This window comes from Balaenoptera physalus (genome assembly GCF_965194825.1).
Source record: "Balaenoptera physalus genome assembly, chromosome: 3".
Taxonomy (NCBI): domain Eukaryota; kingdom Metazoa; phylum Chordata; class Mammalia; order Artiodactyla; family Balaenopteridae; genus Balaenoptera; species Balaenoptera physalus.
Genome location: NC_138890.1, coordinates 168,335,170 through 168,355,229, shown reverse-complemented (window position 1 = coordinate 168,355,229; position 20,060 = coordinate 168,335,170). Strand labels below are relative to the sequence as shown.

General features: G+C 43.6%; 1 protein-coding gene across 1 annotated transcript in view; it reads right to left on the bottom strand.

The window, feature by feature from the left end:
- CTNND2 (catenin delta 2) overlaps positions 1-20,060 on the bottom strand; it is a 943,287-nt gene that overhangs the window by 104,018 nt on the left and 819,209 nt on the right. Inside the window, exons 16-17 of the mRNA XM_082458356.1 lie at positions 14,042-14,116; positions 12,850-13,000 (exon numbers count right to left, since the gene is read on the bottom strand). Coding sequence (XP_082314482.1) covers positions 12,850-13,000; positions 14,042-14,116 — 226 coding nt within the window. The remainder of the gene's footprint in view (positions 1-12,849; positions 13,001-14,041; positions 14,117-20,060) is intronic.

Sequence of the window (20,060 nt, the reverse complement as noted above, 5' to 3'; positions counted from 1 at the left end):
AAAAAAAAAAAGAGTAAGTATTGAGGTTGGATAGAGACAGTGAGAGTAAAATTATTTAAGATCTGAAAAATGTAGGTAGTGCAGGGATCTAAACATCTCCTCTGACTCAGAAAGTAATGACTGGGCTGTGATGCACAGAGACATCTCCAGAATCTGCATGTGCTCAGCTTCTAAGCCCAACTGTAGGTTAAATACTGATCATGCTCTTGAAACATTTGAATCAGTGGTAAAAACTGAATTTAACTAAAGCCCAGATACAGCTAAAATACATGTTTCATCAACTCAGCCCTCCACCTTAGCAGACTGATAGAAGAAATGGGGTGTTTTGTTGGAGGTATGTATTATCTACTTCAGTCAATTCTAATATTTTAACACACAATGTCTAGCATAAACAAGAAATCACAATACATGTAACGAAGCAGGAAAATGTGGCCAGAAATGAAGAGAAAGGATAGCCAATACAGGCAAATCCACAAATAACCCAGATACTAGAATAAGCAGACAAGGACTTGATCTGTGATATAAATGTTAAATATCAAGTGGAGAAATGGACAACATGCATGATTAAAAAATGAACAAATTCAGCAGAGAAATGGAAACTATAAGAAAGAACCAAATGGGAATTCTAGAACTGGAAAATACAATGTCAGAAATAATGAATTTATGTGATGGGCTTTACAGAAGATTGACCCAGGACACAGCCTTGAGGCAGAGTGGAGGAGAAAAAGCCAAAGGAAATAAAAGAGGAAGGAAGAAAACTAGGAAAGTTTTCTCTTGGGAATGAAGATGTATGAATATTTCAAATGCTTCTCAGAGGTTGGAGCAAGATCAGAAGAGAGACATGCCCATACTAGGAAGCATGGAGACTCTTGCAGGGGCCTTAATACAAACTGTTTTACTGAAAAATAAAATCAGGTGGCAGAGTTCACTTTGTATCATGCATATCATGGAAACACCGAATATTCCTTTATTGGAGGATTTTACGAAGATCAGGGTGGCAGTAGTGATTTGGGGGTGGGAGCTCAGAAAGGCTGAGAGGGACAAAGTGACCCAGGTAGGATGCCATGGGCGTGCCCTGGACTTGCCATGCTGCAGGCTGAAATTGGAAGGTGAAATACACATGAAGAGTAAGGAATTCAAGAAACTCCCCAAAGAAGTGTCAACAAGATATCCTGATGGATTTACTGTCTAAGGATAAAGAAAAGAAGGAAAAAACCCCAAAGTGTCTATCCATTTCTGTCACTGGAAAAATAGGGGCAAATAAAAAACTAGGGTTTGGGTTAGTATTTGAGGAGTAAAGGGGAGGATGACCTGAAAGTTCAACCTTTTGAGTTTCAGGTAGAGTGACAGAGCACAGGTATCTCAAATTGGGCTGTGGAGGTGGGAGGCCTGTCTTGGGTAGAACTTCTAAATTGTTTCCTCAGCATGGCACACATAGAAAATGCTAATACCTGTACTGTGCCCTGGGGTCAGAGCTGTGCCCTGCTGGGGGCTACGGATCCAGGCGCTTGCTCCCCAGCCCTTCCTGAGGGCTGAGGGCATCAAAGTTGCGGCACATCTGTGACCCATTCGTGGTACACAGTGTGGGGAACTCTGGTCTAAGGAAGCAAGTTGAGGCCTTGTTCCCTGCAGTAGCCCCAGTGGTCCCTCCATAACTATTTGCTGGTGAGTGAGGCCTGTGGCTCGTCTCTCACACACACCCTCTATTCTCACTTTTTAAGAGTAACAAGGTTGCTAAATAGACATTTCTCCAAAGAAGACATACAGATGGCCAACAGGCACATGAAAAGATGCTCAACATCGCTAATTATTAGAGAAATGCAAATCAAAACTACGAGGTATCCCCTCACACCAGTCAGGATGGCTATTATCAAAAACTCTACAAATAATAAATGCTGGAGAGGGAGCAGAGAAAAGGGAACCCTCCTGCACTGTTGGTGGGAATGTAAACTGGTGCAGCCTCTATGGAAAACGGTATGGAGGGTCCTCAAAAAACTGAAAATAGGGCTTCCCTGGTGGCGCAGTGGTTGAGAATCTGCCTGCTAATGCAGGGGACACGGGTTCGAGCCCTGGTCTGGGAGGATCCCACATGCCACGGAGCAACTAGGCCCGTGTGCCACAACTACTGAGCCTGCACGTCTGGAGCCTGTGCTCCGCAACAAGAGAGGCCACGATAGTGAGAGGCCCGCGCACCGCGATGAAGAGTGGCCCCCGCTTGCCGCAACTAGACAAAGCCCTCGCACAGAAATGAAGACCCAACACAGCCAAAAATAAATAAATTAATTAATTAAAAAAAAAAAAACTGAAAATAGAGCTACCATGACCCTGCAATCCCACTCCTTGTGGGCATATACCCCCCAAAAGATGAAAACTATAATTTGAAAAGACACATGCACCCCAATGTTCATAACGGCGCTATTTACAATAGCCAGCACATGGAAGCAACCTAAGTGTCCATAGACAGATAAATGGATAAATAAGATGTGGTACATATATACAATGGAATATTACTCAGCCATAAAAAAGAATGAAATAACACCATTTGCAGCAACATGGATGGAACTAGAGATGATCATACTAAGTGAAGTCAATCAGAGAGAGACAAATATTATATCATATCACCATATGTGGAGTCTAAAAAATAATAGAAATAAATTTATTTCCAAAACAGAAACAGACTCACAGACATAGAAAAAAATTACGGTTACCAAAGGGGAATATGGGGGAGGGATAAATCAGTAGTATGGGATTAATTGATACACACTACTATATGTAAAATAGATAAAAAACAAGGTCCTACTGTATAGCACAGGGAACTATATTCAATATCTTATAATAACCTAAAATGGAAAAGCATCTGAAAAAATGTATATATAACTGAATCACTTTGCTGTACACCTGAAACTAACGCAATATTGTAAATCAACTGTACTTCAATTTAAAAAATAGATAAGTACCCGTCCCCCCTCCCCAAAAAAAGAAAAAAAGAGTAACAAGGTCACTTATAATGGACCTGACTCTCACACAAACACTAGTCAGTATTAGTCCATGGAGTTAATATTCAGTTAAAAAGTTTAACATCACTTTCCATTTCATAGCTATGACATTCCTCTCTGATGAGTAAATTAAAGTGTTCAAGCCTGCAAGTGAGGACCATGGGAATTTCTTATCCTTTGATCTACCTTGCACATTGAATATACCCTCTAATGTTGATGCTGGAATATTAGTAACTCCTAATGAAAAGCAACACGTTGTACATTACCATACGCCTGCACCATTCTGGTTTGTACTGTCCCGAGTTCAACTGCCTACATTAAATAGTAAGGATGATAAAATCTGGGATTCAAAGGATATTACATGCTTTAGGAAACAAGCCGCTTGTCTTTTATCATTCCACTCCAAAGCCAGTATTTTACCTGACATTGTTCAAAGATGTTATCATACACAAAACTGAATAGGGAATTCCATTTTAAATTTGAAAAAACAGGTTTGTCTCAGAGACAGTACATTTTCATGAGCTTTCTTGGTTATAAGAGAAGAAATCTATAAATTTCAACTAAGTGTCTTGAAAGAACTTTTGGGACATTTTGAGGAGGAGCTGTGGGGAACTGCCTGATTCTTTGCCTCTCTTCTCCTCTTTGACCTCAGTCTGGCAGGATGAACAGATGGGCTTTCTCTTCTCAAAGCATCTCAAGAAGCTTGCTTCTTCTCAAGGAGCAAAATCTGCTTTTATACCATCTCACAGACCAGCATCCTAGCTCCTGGCCTCAGCTGCCCAGATGCTAGGGGAGCTGCCCTGCCAATCTTCCATCACCTCCTGGGTCCCCGGCCTCTTCTGGGGCTTGCTGTGTCCCTCGTCCTGGATGGCTGCCTCACCTCTCTACAGTGTCTGCCTTCTCTTCGTCTTACTGCCTTATGTGTCCTCCAGGTCAGATCCACTGGACCATTCAATTTATGGCACCAGCCTATACACCCTTTTTTTTTTTTTCTTAGCAGAACCCCCAATTACATCTACCCTTGCCTGCTCTGCAATTCCTCAAGATCCAGCATAATAAATACAATCAAACGTAAGGCAGAATGGCTAAAAAAGTATTCATTTTAAAACTTTTAAACTACTTTCTAATCCATTATTTTTAGTATTAGAAAGTAAAAACAACAATTTATTTCCACATGATTAAATGTCTTTCCCCGATTTTGGCAAGGGGAAGAGCTAGCAGTTAACATGGAGAAGGAATATGACTTAAAAACATCATTCTGCTAAAATCCTCTTTTTTATTTTCGATTCTCAAGAGTGGGGGTATTTGGGAGAGCCATTCCATTTCTTATGCATTCTCTTCTCTAAAGCTTTTCTTCTGAAACTGTTTGACCAGGCATTAAAATAAATACCGAAATGGTCCAAATAAAGTTAGGTGTTTTTTTCCCTGTTTTCTTACAGTGGAGGTTCTGAAATCTGCATCAACTGGAAATTTCAGTTGACTCACTCAGTTTTGCCTTTTCCCCACATGGAGTATTTCCAAGGGGCCAATCATGAAGTCTTGTTTAATAAAACCATTATTGGCCCTTCAATTTATTTACAACTTCCCCTTCCAGAGAATTCCTATCTGCCAGACCCAGCCGCCAAAATTCCCCAACAGGTGTCTGAAGTTCATTAACAAAGAACCCATGTCTTTGCTGGAAAGGAGGGCAGCAATCATGAGATTAGGCTCTCGGGTTTGGGAGATGAGAGCTCTAACACAGGCAACTAATCTGAAGATACCAAGTTCTGGCCAAAGCACACAGCTCTCCGGCTGCCTAGAATTTGGCTCGTGAAATCAAGTTATTAAAGCGAGTCAGCAAAGAATGCTCTGAAAAATCACCTTGTCTGGGAAACCGGGCTTCTTTTAAAAATACTAATTGAAATTACATGTGTTTTAGTTAAAACAACATCTGCCAGGGTCTGAAGAAACATGTTTTGAAATGCAGAGAAGGTATGTCTCTAAAAATATCCTCAAACCTACTAAAGTAATGCTTATACATTCCCAGGAATAAAAATATTACTTTGCCTCCCAGGTTGCACTGAGGTTTCCAGAGCCTCAAGTCTTTCCCTGGGCACAGGTGGGATTCCCCAGGGTCAGGAACACAGATAAAGAAAGTGCCCAGGTGTGATGAGTGGCCTGTGAAAAGTCTGCCCTCCAGAATGGGGTGCCCACATCCCAGCGGGTTCTGCTACACGGAAGCCACTGGCATGAGATGAGAATGTAATAAAACACACGCACGTGTGTATTTTAACTGATGGTAGTGCCATACGTTTTAAGAGCCCTAGGAGACACTGTGAGTGCTGTGATATTCTGAATACTCAGAGGATGATGGCCAGGATGTGTTTCATTCCTAGGCCAAAGAATTGAGACAAACATTGAGAAATGATCTCCTGAGTAACATCTGGAATGCTGCTTCATGGAGACTGAGACACAGGCTTAGGTGTCTGTTTATTCCCCGAGAGAACAAGCTCTCATGATTCGAGAACTGGGTAAAATAGACCCCAAAGTCTGGATGAAGATCAGGGCTGCCAGGTGTGGAATTCCATGGATACACATCTCAAAATTTCAGCTGTGAGATGACTAAACAAAAGAGAATGTTTACAAAGCTACACACATTTAGGATAGTATGGATACAATAAAGGTTCCCCCCGTTTCCCCCCTCCAGTTCTGCAAAGGAAAACACATTTCTCACCAAGTAAAGATCTGGCACAGGGGCAGGGGCTGGCGGGGGAGGGGTGGTTAACATTCCATCAACATTACCTTCTCCTTTGTTCCGTCTTTATTTTCACTTAAATAGAGAACGTTTTTATGTAATCCTTTAAATATAAGCAACCACTGTCTATAAAGAATCATTAGAGTGGTCAGCTAAATCTTTTATTTGAATATTTAAAATAGATTGTGGCAAGAAAAAAGGCTAGGAAGGGAATGTCCCTTGTGTCAGCCCCGCTGCCCCCTCCTCCCCAGAATGAATGAAAGGGACGATCTGAAAACCTTGAGAGAAGCAGCAATGGGCTTGTTGCTTAAATCATAATTAACTCCCGGGCAAGAAACTGCCCTTCTTTTGTTCATGATTTCATGGGTGTGGAAAAGCGTGAGACGTGCACTGCTAGGTGCCCCTGGAGACTTGGGGCTCCCTTCTCTTCTGTCCCTTTTGGGGGACAGCTGTGCTTAGGAGCCAGCAGGCTCCCCTGGGAAACGGCCCTCCCTGATGCCAGAAAGTCCGGATTCTGTCTGGTGCTCCCTTTGAGGCTGGATTGGGTTGAGAGGGTGTTGCCTGGATACAAGAAGCTCAGAGAGTTGACAACGTGAAAAGAAGGTCAGCCCAATGCGAAGAACGGGTCATATCATACGAATGTATGGAGGCAGCATTCTGCAATTCCAAACGTGGTGACCTGGCCTCCAGACGATAACAGAGTGCAGGGAAAGGGTCACGCAGGGCAGAGGGGACGTGGCTAAAGGACTGAGATGAGCTGGGGAAGGAAGGGCCAGGTTCACAAAGCAGTGGAAGGTCCTTCTCTTCAGTCCGGGGAGGGGAGTGAGGCAGCCGGGAGGAGGCTTCCAGCGCCCCAGCCCTGGCTCGCCTGCCGGAAAATGTGGCATGTAGCCACCACCCAGGGAAGCGAAGGGAGGGTGCCCTGTGAGCTCCGCCAGTGCTACCCGCAGGGGTGCAGTGGCTCTGTCAATCTCTGATAGCTATCTGGGCATACGCAGAAAGTGTTACTACTTCCTACCTGGTCCTAAACCTCTTCCAAAGTGGCAGCAGAATGAGTTTGACTAGAGTCCAGGACTTCAGGCAGCATCCGAGCTGTCTTTCTTTCCTCTCTTCCCTGGATGCTGTGGAAAGAGGCTGAAACAGACCTCCCCTCTACCCCCTCCTTCTCTCTTTGTGGGATTCCCCAAACCTCCTCTAGATCTGTTCTCCAGAATAAAAAACCCATATTATTCTCCCATCAGAGAATTAATGCAGCAAATATGTACTGAGCATAGCAAAGGGCTAGGCATGGTAAGACATACAAATAAATAAGGAACCTGATTCCCGCTTCTTATCTCATTGGAGGGAAATGCAATACATACACACAAAAAAAAGACAACACAAAAATAAAATTACATAATGGAAATCCAAGATAAATTAAAAGATTTTTTATCAAGTAGGTATTACCCACCTCCTTTCTGTATTCAAGGAGCAGTGTTCATCAGGAAGGCCACCCAGAGCTGGGGTCTGAGTGATGGCTGGGGGGTGAGTAAATGCACAGAGATGAAAGAGTGTGCCAGGGAGGGATACAGCTTGCGTAAAGGTTTGTGAGTGGGGATGATGGTACAAAAACCGGTCTGGCTGAATAATTCATCAAAAAGAGTGGTTAGGGGTAAGAGGCTGTTTGGTAACACCACCCAGTACTTCTCCTGTCCAGTGTTCATAGGTGTTGAAGTTTTTTATTTTGTTAGTTTTGTTTGTTTGCTTGTTGGCAGAGAGGATAGGGAACCTGGCAAAAGAAATACCTGCCATCTTCATCAGGAACTGTCAATGTGCTGAAATGGATGGCATTTTGGTAAACTTATTAGAGCAATACAGTGTTGTTTGTTCTTTTCTCTGAAGCTAATTATTACCATTAAAAAAAAAACTCTTTCTGAATGATGAAATAACACTTATGCAGAAGGATAATTAACAGTTTTGGAAGGCTGCAAAGAAATGGATGGATGTGCATTCACTTGGACCACTGCACCACTTCATTTGGAAGAACACAAAGATCTACCTGTAGCTACTTATCACCTGATGGCAGAGACATACACAGAACCATGGAAACAGCCGGAATGGAAAGACAAGGAGAGGCAGAGTATGTGACACTACTTTTAGTGCTACTATCTTTAAAAAAAAATTTTTTTTGAAGATATCAAAGAGGAAATCAAAAAATACCTTGAGATAAATGAAAACAAAAGCACAACGATCCAAAACCTATGGGACGCAGCAAAAGCAGTTCTAAGAGGGAAGTTCATAGCAATACAATCTTACCTCAGGAAACAAGAAAAATCACAAATAAACAACCTTACACCTAAAGCAACTAGAGAAAGAAGAACAAACAAAACCCAAAACTAGTGAAGGAAAGAAATCATAAAGATCAGAGCAGAAATAAATGGCATAGAGACCAAGAAAACAATAGAAAAGATCAATGAAACTAAAACCTGGATCTTTGAAAAGATAAACAAAATTGATAAACCTTTAGCGAGACTCATCAAGAAAAAAAGGGAGAAGACTCAAATCAGTAAAATTAGAAATGAAAAAGGAGAAGTTACAATGGACAACACAGAAATACAAAGGATCATAAGAGACTACTACACCAATAAAATGGACAACCTGGAAGAAATGGACAAATTCTTAGGAAGGTACAATCTCCCAGAATGAACCAGGAAGAAATAGAAAATATGAACAGACCATCACAAGTACTGAAATTGAAACTGTGATTAAAAAACTCCCAACAAACAAAAGTCCAGGACCAGATGGTTTCACAGGTGAATTCTATCAAACATTTAGAGAAGAGCTAACACCTATCCTTCTGAAACTATTCCAAAAAATTGCAGAGGAAGGAGTACTCCCAAACTCATTCTATGAGGCCACCATCACCCTGATCCCAAAACCAGACAAAGATACCACAAAAAAAGAAAATTACAGGCCAATATCACTGATGAACATAGATGCAAAAATCTTCAACAAAATACTAGCAATCCAAATCCAACAATACATTAAAAGGGTCATACACCATGATCAAGTGGGATCATGTGTGCTACTACCTGAACCTCATTAGAGCTGATGGGGTGGACTGATTGTTGTTCAATAGCTTATTTGGACTATTCCTTATCATGGAGTCCAAGGAAGATGAACCTTTCCTTAACCAGAGTTGTGGTAGCTGCCCCCCCCCAATTAAAAGAATGATCTAAGAAGAGATGTAATTTAAACTGGACCCCAGTGATGAAAACAACTGGATTCCTTCTGAAATTCTGAGTGTCTGCATACATCTAGTAAACTTTAGTAGGAAAATGAACTGGTTTTGGGATGATTTTCTTTATTAATATAAAATCCTTTTCTTTAGTTAATGTTTTATTTCATTTGCTTACTTAATGTTTTGCTGATGTGGAGTTCATTATAAGATAAAGGCCAGACAGGAAAAAATTCAGTTATTCATTCAGCAAATATTGATGAATCCCTGGTATGGGTCAGGCATTGTTCTAGGTACACGAGCTACATCAGTAAACACACAAGGTGGAACTTCCTGCTCTTAATGGGTTTAACATTCTAGTGTGGAGAGATGGACAAGAAACAAGATAAATAAATAATATGTTATATATTAGAGGGTGATTAGTACTGTGAAGATCAGTAAAGCAGAAAAGGCGATAGAATTTTAAGAATGGGCACCAGAAAAGGTTGTATTGGGAAAGTAACACTTGAGTAAAGACCTGAGGGGGTGAGGACTGACCACAAGGACATCGGCAGGAAGAGAAGTCCAGGCAGAGGAAGCTGCATGTTCAAGGGCCCTGAGGCAGGCCTTTGGCTCTGGTCATGAAGGAACTGCAATGAAGCAGTGGCCACAGAAAGGTTAATGCCAGTGAGGAAGAAGGTGAGGTTGGAGAGGGAACAGAGAACTGGATTGTGTAGAGCCGTGTCTGCCTTGCAAAGACTTAACTTTACACTGAAAGAAATGAGGAGCTGATGGAAGCTTTTAAGTGGAGAAAAGACATGCTGTAAGGTTTTGATAGGACCACTCTGGCTGCTCCTTTGAGAGTAGATGGTAGGGGGCGAGGGTAGAAGCAGGGAGACCAGGAAAGTGGCCATGGTAATAACGCAGGTGAGAGAGGATGGGATCTGGGGGGACAAGGCAATAAAGGTGAGAAGGGTCAGGTTCTGGGAAAATTCAGAAGGAAGACCAGATTTGTTGATGGACTGGATATGAGAGTAAAGAATCAAAGGGGACAGCAAGGTGCTTATCCTGGACCGCGGCAGGGACAGGCTGCCATGTGGAAGCCTGCAGAAGGATTGGTTTTGGGGGAAAAGACAAGGAACCCAGGTCTGGAGATGTTATACTTGAGATGCCTGTCAGACATCCGGTGCAGGTGGTGGACAGACTACTGGATCCAGAGATGTGAGATTCATACCAGAGATATCTATCGGGGAGTTTTCAGAATATAAATGATCTTTAACACCAGGAAACCATACGAGGTCACCAAAGCTTTGATTGAGAGTTGATAGAAAAGTCCAAGTTTAATTTTGTCTTTGTTCTTGGTTCAAAGTCGTTGCATCTTTCTTTTCAATACATAAAGTTCTGTAGAGCATTTTCTTATAAAGAACCACTACTTTGATACAATATTTAAAGCAAAAGAGTTGGCAAAGGTCACATTTCCTTTCTCCTAGATAGAATAGAAGAGTGTTTTTTGGTTCAATTCTGCTTTTCTTACTCAAGAAAAAAGTTATTGACTCCATAAAGCCTATGGCTGAGATATTTTCACTCCTATTTTTAAACGTTTGGTTCCCTTTACTGTCTGGTGACATTTGATAGTAAAGGCTTAATTTAACATGGGCAATATGGACTTCCAAATGTTCCTGCCTCAGAGACAGTTCTAGATAACTGGCTTCTCGGAAAGAAGAGACGCCTTGAAGCTAGAAAACAAATCAATAGTTCCCTATTTTGTTATATTTTAATCTACCAAAAGAAATAAAACATCCAAATGCACAACACCTAGTAGTTTGTACCCAAGCAGTAGACTGATTAACTATTGATTTTCCCTGCATTTTATAGAGGAGCCCTAGGATTTGATTACAAGCCCCAGCTCTGTCCTGTCTAAAACACCTATGCAAGGAAAAGGAAAGTGGATATGGAGAGGACTAATAGTGTAGCTTAAATATTTAACATCCACCACCACCATTTAAATTAAATTCAAACTAAGTATAATTATAAAATTGTGAGTTTATGTCACGCCTTATGATGTACTGCAAGCATAACAAATAATTGCATTTATTGGACGCAGATTTGAAATCTGGTCCCTGTGAATAAATAAATGGCTTGGAGACCTGCAAATACTTTGGTATTTATTGGAGGATATGATGGGTATTGCGAAATGGCAGGAGAAAAGTGGCTCGTTCCCAGGTCATGAAGGGCTTGGTACGCCACGTTCAGGAATCTGGATAGTGGAGGTAGACCGTTGTATCTATGCATAATTTGTATATGAGACTTGGACCCACGCCTGGTACTCCAACTGCCCCAGGAATGGAATCTTCCCCCTTTGCCCGCTCTCAACTGCTTTTCCCAAATCCCCCAGAAGCTACATAACCGGAACCTTTGCCACGATGGGTGGTCCAGCTCCCTGCTGCCTGACCTCCGCTGATACCTGCTCCCTGTGGGCAAGCTTCATGCTGCACTGATCAACCACCCTACCAGAGTCACCTCTTCGATCCCAGGAGGACAATGGTACGTGCGGAGGCTGTGCCTCACCCCGGGCAGGTCCCTGTGGTTCATCATTCTCCAAGCATCAATCGACCTGGCCTGGGTGGGCATCTTCCCAGTTACAGAGGGAGGAACCAGAAGGTCTCTCCAACCTGGGCTCTCACCACTCTGCACCAGGCACACCAGGCCCTGCAAAGGCCTTGAACCCAACCGCCTGCTTCCAGATCCCCTTCTGGGAGGCTGTCTGCAGAGGCTGCCCCTTCCGCTTAGATGCTCTTCCCCCCAGAGAGCCACAGGGCCCTGTTTCACCTCCCTCAAGTTTTTGCTCAAACGTTACCTTCCCAACATCTCCTATTTTGACTTTGACCTCTCATTTAAAATCACGACCCCTTACGCTAAGTGAAAGAAGCCAGACACAAAAGCTCACGTCTTATGTGATTCCATTTATAGGAAATATCCAGAATAGGAAAATCCATAGAAACCAGACTGGTGGCTGCCGGAGCTGGGAGGAAGGGGAATTGGGGGATGACTACCTAATGGGTACAGGGCTTTCCTTAGGGTGATGGAAATATTTTGGAACTTAACATAGGTGCTGGTTGTACGACATTGCCAAAATGCTAAATGGTACATTTTAAAGTGGTTAATTTTATGTTATGTAAATTTCACTTCACTTTAAAAAAATTGCAACCTTACTAATTACATTGTGCCTGACCCACCTCCATTTTCCCCCACAGAACATTTCTACCACACCGTGGGATTCATGTGTGTATTTTGTTGGCTGTACATCTCCCCTCTTCAGAATGTAAACTCCACCAGGGCAAGGCTTCCTGGCTGCTTTGATATCATCTCTGGGCCTAGAACAGGCCTGGAACAAAGTAGGTCATGGACAAAAATCTGTTGAATAAATAGATGAATGTATGCCTCTTTAATGTTTCATTAATAAAAGAGCCTCCCTATTTCTTGAACACCAAACGAAAGGGAGATGATTCTTTAAAAATAGGATTAAAGAGCCAGTATAGTCTAATCCAAGGTAAATTTTAACAGAGAGAGAGGAAGAAAAGTGGCCTGCATCCCATTAGAATTTCAGTTCACAACGTGGAAAGCAAACAAACAGCCGACAAGGATTTAGAGGATCAGGACGATGGTATCCAGTGCTGAGCACTGTGGTCATTTTTAATTTGCAAAGATTAGAAATGTCAACAAACATCGCATTTTCCTCTAAATTCTAAAAGATAAATCAGCGCACTGATTTCCGCTAGAAGGAGAGCCAGAAAAGCAAGGCCTCTAACACATGCTCTGTTTCTGTACATGCCTAGACGTTCTGCACGTGGATTCCACCACAGGAAGTATACTGTACTTCAATTAAAAAAAAATGCAGACACTGTGAATCGGAGGGAACATACCAATGAGCTCCTTATTCCTGACGTCCAAGGCCATGTTCCGGAGTGCCGTGGCCACTGCACACACCACTCGGTCATTGTCTATCCGCAGCAGCTCCACAAGGATGGGCAGGCCTTTCTCTTTCCGGACAGCAGCTCGGATATACACCGACCACTGCAAATGAGGGGAAGCAAAGACATTAGGAGCTGGGGTGGAACCCCTACAAGCAAACAGCACGTGTGGGTTTTCACACTGCCGTCTACAGGTGCCAAAAAGGGTGGATGATCAAGACCTCGTTGTGGAATGGGTTGAGTGTGTTAGACATGTATTTAAACATTTTAACTTTATTTTTGTCTCCAACATAGGATAAAGGCTTCAGCTTTAATCAGTTAAGCACTCTTCATTTCGCCGGTGCCAGCCTTCTCAGCCCCTGAGTTAGGAAGCCATTTGCGTGGTGTCTATACTCGGTACTGTAAGATATGGAGGTCTGGGACAGGAAAGGCTGGCTATTGACATTAAGAGGAATAAAAAAAAAAAATCCTGGGAAAAGTAGAAAACGATAAAAGGTAGAGTACAGGTGACTTCTTAAAAAGAGACTTGAATTTGGAGGTGGGGCAGAGAGATAAGTTACAGAAAGTACTGTCAATTAAGTTGTTTGCTGAATAATTAGGAGGAAATAAGTCAGAAAATGGTAGGGGTGAGGAGAGGTAAATATGACATCGAAGATGGAGGGTGAAAATTGTAAAATTAAAAATATCGAAATATATAATATTATACCTAGGGCCATAATTCAATGTCTAACTTATAAAGTAAGCATACAATTTGTTGTGGGTTGGCAGTCGTTGGCCTTAGTGGAACACACCTAAGGCTCTTTATAGAAATGTACTTGCAGTATCAGGACCATAAAGTATTCAGATTCATTTAACGGAATACAGGTAGGCTCAGGTTTGCCAGACATTTGCATATGTACACTTTATACTCCTGTACAGTGTTCCAGAGAAGAGCATGCACCATAAAAATCAAGCAATATAAGGGTTTACTCTGTTACAATTTCAGTTATGATCTAAGAGAATTAAATTCATAACATGAGGTTCTGGATTCTGTGGCAGAGTCCTCCTGGGGACCACCAAAGGTGGACAAAGCTCCCACCCCTCCCCGCCAGGTCCCTCCACCCCCTTTCCCCTTTGGGGCAGGCACCCCAGAGCTGGCTCTCACCTGTGGCAGGCAGGGAGCCCCCTCTGGCAGTGAACGTAGGGCATATGCCATGCCTGCCACATCCTCAGCCCAGCCCTGCATGAAATATGAGATTAAAAAAACACACAACTTCATCCTGTCCTACGTTAGAGAAGTCACATTCACATAGTTTCTTATCACCATCAACTCAGACCGAGTGCTTTTCTCCTGCCCCTACTCTGTGCCTCAAGCTCTACGAAGCCTGAGGGGGTGGGGACGCTCATGGAACTCACTAGAGCATCTCTTGTCTTCAATTAACTATTTCATAGTCCCAACCTCAGGGAGCAAAGAAATGGATGGTCAGAAAGTCTTAGACATGGAAAAAGCTTGAGCTTTGGCAGCTGCTTATTGAAATTTGGCTGTGAGGATGGGATATCCCTTCCAAGGGAAGGCGTTTCATGAAGACAGTTCGAAACCTCCGTCATGTCCACGGGAAATGTCATTTGCAATTTGAAATATGCTGAGACATGATTTTCATCTACTTCCTCCCCTGCTTGTGAACCTTTTGGTCTCCAGGGCCCAGAAAAGACTAGACACCTGGGCTTCTGCAGCCCATTCATTGCTGGGTTCTTCCTTAAGACTAAGGAGGGAAGCTAACGGAAAAGAAGTTAATGGAAGAAAATGGAAATCAGAGTGGGGGGGGTCAACATTTCCATATTGTAAGGTAAACATCAACAATATATTTGAACACTGGGGATATATTCTGGGACTTTTGAGAGACCAGACAGGATGTTCTGGGAACTCGGGCAGGCTGAAGCATGGGCCCAAAGATGACCTCTTCCCCAGAACCACCTCTTCCCAGACCCCGGATGCTGGCTTGTGCATTAGTGATCTCTTCTAATCCCCCAAACTCCTGGGAGAGTGACATTACTGTTCTTGTTTTATAGATGAGAAAATCTAGACACAAAGATTTTAAACAACCTGCCCACAGGTGTCACCTGTGCCCTTGGCCCCTGGTCTTCTTCCTCTATCTGCTCTGTGATGCTGACAATACTCTCTCCTCTGCCATTATCTCATTCTCTCTTGCCTACACCTCTGGGCTCGGTCTCCCAGAAACTGCCTTCCCCTCCCCTCCGTCCTTCCAAACTTTGAGAGGGGAGAACCTGACTATATCTGAAATGAACCAGGAAAGGTAGGCTATAACTTAACATTTTCCTCCTTAGAAGTCTAGCTATTATATCCCTTCATGTTGGATGGAAAGATGATTTGGTGTTTGGAAAATAATGAGAGTCCTTCAGCTTTGCTGAGGACTGATTTGAGAGTAACCAAAAATGGCTATGCATGGCCAAAAATGTGTATGAGTTGTAGATACATCTTTTTGGTATGAGAAAATGGTCAACAGTGATAGGTTCTAAGTGAAAAGGGAAAACCAGACAATGGATTTGATCTTATGTTATCAATATACAGAAAATAACCTTTATTTTGAAACTTTTAGTTGTGTGTGTGTTTGTGTGGGTATGGAAAATCCCAAGGATTAGCTCAGTACATGACAATTCAGAATGAATTATTTACATTTCATTCGAAAGATGATGCAAGTTTCCAAAGTTTTCTTAACATGCAAGGATACTGATGCTTTTTAAGTAGCAGCCGAGCAGTCTTGGAATAGGTCATGTGTAACCCACATGTGAACCTATGTGCAACCCAACAAGAAGGAGTAAAGACAGCACAGAGGTGGAAAGAGAGAAAGACGTGATACAGCACTGGGGAGATGAGGAGTATTTCCCAAGTGCACTCAACACAGAAGTGTGAGGCTCATACAGAGTTTTTCCAAAAGAGAAGTGAGTTACCTTGGACAGCACTGCAGCCCCTGGGGTTAGCGATGTGTATGAGTTGCCAAGAGCTTTGTAATTGAAACAAAAGAAGAAGTATCACTGGCATGAAAATAGATGAACAAGAGAGATAAGTGTACCTTAACTCATTGTGGTTGAGGTGAAAATCTTTGGACAGAACTTGACTTTTTGCAAACAGAAAGAGAGCGTCATGCACTGAGCCCACCAGTGAGAAGGGAAGGGACAAAGCCGGTAGACCAGGATGGCTTTAAGAAGAATGGTCCATGAGCTGAAGAGAGGATCCTTGATGATTCAAAAGGAGGAGAAGGAAGAGAAGGAAGAGGAGGGGGAGGATGAGAAAGAAGAGATGGAGGAGGAGGAGGAGGAGGAGAAGAGGGGAGGGGGGAGGAGAAGAGGGGAGGGGGAGGAGGAGAAGAGGGGAGGGAGGGGAGGAGGAGAAGAGGGGAGGGGGGAGGAGAAGAGGGGAGGGGGAGGAGGAGAAGAGGGGGGGAGGAGGAGAAGAGGGGAGGGGGAGGAGGAGAAGAGGGGAGGGGGGAGGAGGAGAAGAGGGGAGGGGGAGGGGGAGGAGGAGAAGAGGGGGAGGGGGAGGAGGAGAAGGGGGGAGGAGAAGAGGGTGGGAGGAGAAGAGGGGAGGGGGGAGGAGGAGAAGAGGGGAGGGGGAGGAGGAGAAGAAGAGGAGGGGGAGGGGGGAGGAGGAGAAGGGGGAGGAGAAGAGGGGGGGGAGGAGGAGAAGAGGGGAGGGGGGAGGAGAAGAGGGGAGGGGGGAGGGGGGAGGAGGAGAAGAGGGGAGTGGGGAGGAGGAGAAGGGGGGGAGGAGAAGAGGGGAGTGGGGGGAGGAGAAGAGGGGGGGGGGAGGAGGAAGCTCTGGTCCAGGAGGAAACAGCACAGAAACAGGACCCAGATGGCTCCTGGTGAGATGCTTTTTCCCAATGAGGACGTCAGGAGAGTTATGATCCCTCAAAATAATCTCGGCTGAGACAACCTCACACTTAGACCTGTACTAACTCATTTAGTCCTCATCTCAACCCTATGCAGTGGGCACTACTGTTACTCGCATTAGACAGGTGAGAAAAGGTCACACGCTGTAGATGCTCAGCCAGGTCTTGAACCCAGGGAGCAGTGCTCCAGAGTTGGTGTGACTGACCACCACTCTCATATGCTTCTCAGAAACACAGGATAAATTAGACAATCTGCACTCCTAGTTGATCTAATCCCTTACAAATTCACCGATTCACTTTGGTATAACAATTCATGTTTTTATTTTAGTCTTCCAATAACCCATCTGGCACTCCTCTAAACTCCCGAGTTAAAGAGCCTTCTAGTACTGTCAATGGAGCTACTGGATGTTTCAATCTGTTCTTGAGAACTACCTGCCAGGATTTAGCAAATCTGAGACAAGAAGTCATGTATAATTGGAACGACAATGAGAAAGGCCTTGTGTCAGGAAAGGATGTCTTCTACTTGCATGTGATGGGACAACAATTCGAAATAATAAATGCTGTTTCTTCTCCTCCTTGCCCATGGCTCTTCCTGGAGAGAGGCTCCACCACAATTTGGCCCAATGAGGTGATGTCAGGATGGGACAGATAACAAAGCAGCAAACAGTTAGTGTTTAAGGGTAGAAAGCACAGATGCAGGTGAAAAATGGGATAGACTTGAAAGGGAATGAGAACAGACAGAAAATATTATGACCCCTCCTCAGATCCCACACAGAGCTTCCTAGCAGGGGAGAGAAAGGATCCAGGTTGGGGAGGAAGAGACAGATATAAAAGTATCTTTGGGGGCTGCCACCTGAAGTGCCTGTGGACAGGTCCTCCTCAGTGTGTGAGAGGCTGGTGATAAAACCCCCTGGGAGATAGAAGAGCAGAGAGTCGACAGAAGCTCTGCTGCCCTTCCTGGACCTCAGTGCTGGTTGCACAAGACTCAGGAAGTGCTGCCATGAACCATCACAGAGCAGGGGCTGCACAGTAGGAATGGCAACAGAACTTGCTGGGCAGAAGAGGATTCCTGTGGCCCCAGTGTGGCACGGGCTAGCCCCTGAGTGCTTCTGTGGTCTTGAGTGGGTGGGCTGTGTAAGTTAGCCAGGGAAAAAGGCTAAGGATGCAGGGCTGCAGAAGGGTTAGTTGGCCAGGAGGTTGGGATGCATCAGAATGGCAGGCATGGACTGTGCCTGCATCTCAAGGAAGCTCAACAGTGGGGAAGGCAGGTGTGGGCCAGGAGAGAACCTTGGACCAGAGACAGTCCAATCTCCAATTGCCCTGTCCCAGCTGGGAAACCAACAGGACAAGAAGGCTTGTCCTGGGCAAGAGGCAGCATAGGAGAGAAATGATTCCAGATGGAAATGAATACCCAATCTCCGTCCCCCGCAGGGATATGAATGCCTGTAAGACCCCCAAGTTTAGCAGCAATCACAGGGGGGCAGGAGAAGATGAAGGCTGACAAGCATAAATGTGGCCAAGTGCTAAACCTTGAGGGACTGGGAAATAGCTGAATTTGATTGAGTTTGCTAGACGTGTCTAGATTATGTGATTTTTTTTTTTTCTTTTTTTCCTTTTTTGCATCAGGCAAAACGAGGGCTCCAGATGACTTTCAAAAGAGAACATTTCTGGTTGTGGAAATGTTTCTGCTTCTCGCTAGCAGATGATGACCCTAAGAGTAGCCTTGGAAGATCACATCTTTACCACACCTTGAAGATGGCAGAACAGCTGTCAGCCTGGGTGAAATAATTCATGGAGGGGAGCTTCCCTCCTCACGCACCTTCCCTTACCTGTTACACCAGAGAAAATAGCTTCTACCTCCTATCTCGTTTGAGCCCTTGCATATTTGGGGGTCTCTTTGTTACAGCAGCTAGAATTTCTCTAACTAATGAGATGTGCTAGTGTGTTAAAATGAACTGTAATCATTGACTCCTAGCCCTAGGCTTTAACTAGTGATGTTGGAAGTGGGGTTCCTCATCCCTGACCTCTTCCTTGTAAAAATGACCCCTGGGACACCCTTGTGCCTTGTGTGTGTGTGTGTATATGTGTGTGCGTATATATATATATGTGTATGTATATATATATATATATATATGAATGTATACACCCTTGTGTATATACTCCTATTATAGCATCTATCATGTTTTTTTCTGGGTTTTTTGTTTACATGTTTATTGTCGGTACCTGAGGGAAGTTACCAAGTCACATTCATCTCTTTATGTCAACTGTCTTCTAATTTCTGGCTCACAGCTGGAGAGTAAAAATGTTTAACTGGTGAAAGAAAATGTCAGGTTGATTTCTAGTACCACGTGTGTATTACTTAAGAACAGCATTCTCCACTGAAAGGCACTAGATAAAAAGGATCAAAGCCACTGCAATTAGCTAGGATCAGCAAGTTCCAACCACTTCCACAGAAGTGTAATCAGGGTTTGAAGAGATCGTACATTTCTTTGGGAGTCTCTCCTAAAGCCAAACTCATCCCTCAATTCTGTGTGTGGGAACAGAACTTTTGATGCAGGGCTTATGAATATTAGCTTGCCCTCAGTGCTGGAAGAACACAATACTGAGTGGCATGTCCTGGGCCACCACAGCTCTGATCATGCTGGGACAGTTAAAATGAAGTTTCCATATTAGAATTCCTCTGTGTCCCCCCTGCTCAGGTGATTAACCATGCCGGCTTCCAGGGTAGCCCATGTCTTAAACTGGGCTCAGAAAGGATTTCTTCTACAGACAGTTTTACAGCTGCTCTAGGAATCCTGGGAATTTCCTATAGAGACAGGTTGTACCTGCTAGATACCAAACCAAAATCAACTTTATACATTATTAGGCCCAAGAGGTTTAAAGATGCTGTCTCACTGTCTTCTCACTAACATTATTGCTGGTGAAAAATCAGCTGTCATCCTTATTTTTGTATGGAACATGTCTTTTGTCCTCTGGCTGCTTTTAAGATTTTCTCTTTATTACTGATTTTGAGCCATTTGTTTATGAAGCACCTTGGTATAGTTTCATCATGTTTCTTGGGCTTGGGGTTCCTTGAGCTGCTTGGATATGTGAGTTTGTGGTTTTCATTAAATTGGAAAAATTTGGAACCATTTGGAAGATTTTCAACCATTATTTCTTCAAATATTTTTTTCTGTTTTGTTTCTCCTTTCTCTCTCCTCTCCTCTGGGAATTCTAATGGCACATATATTAAGCTACTTAAGGCTCACTGATGATCTGTAGGGTTTTTTTTAT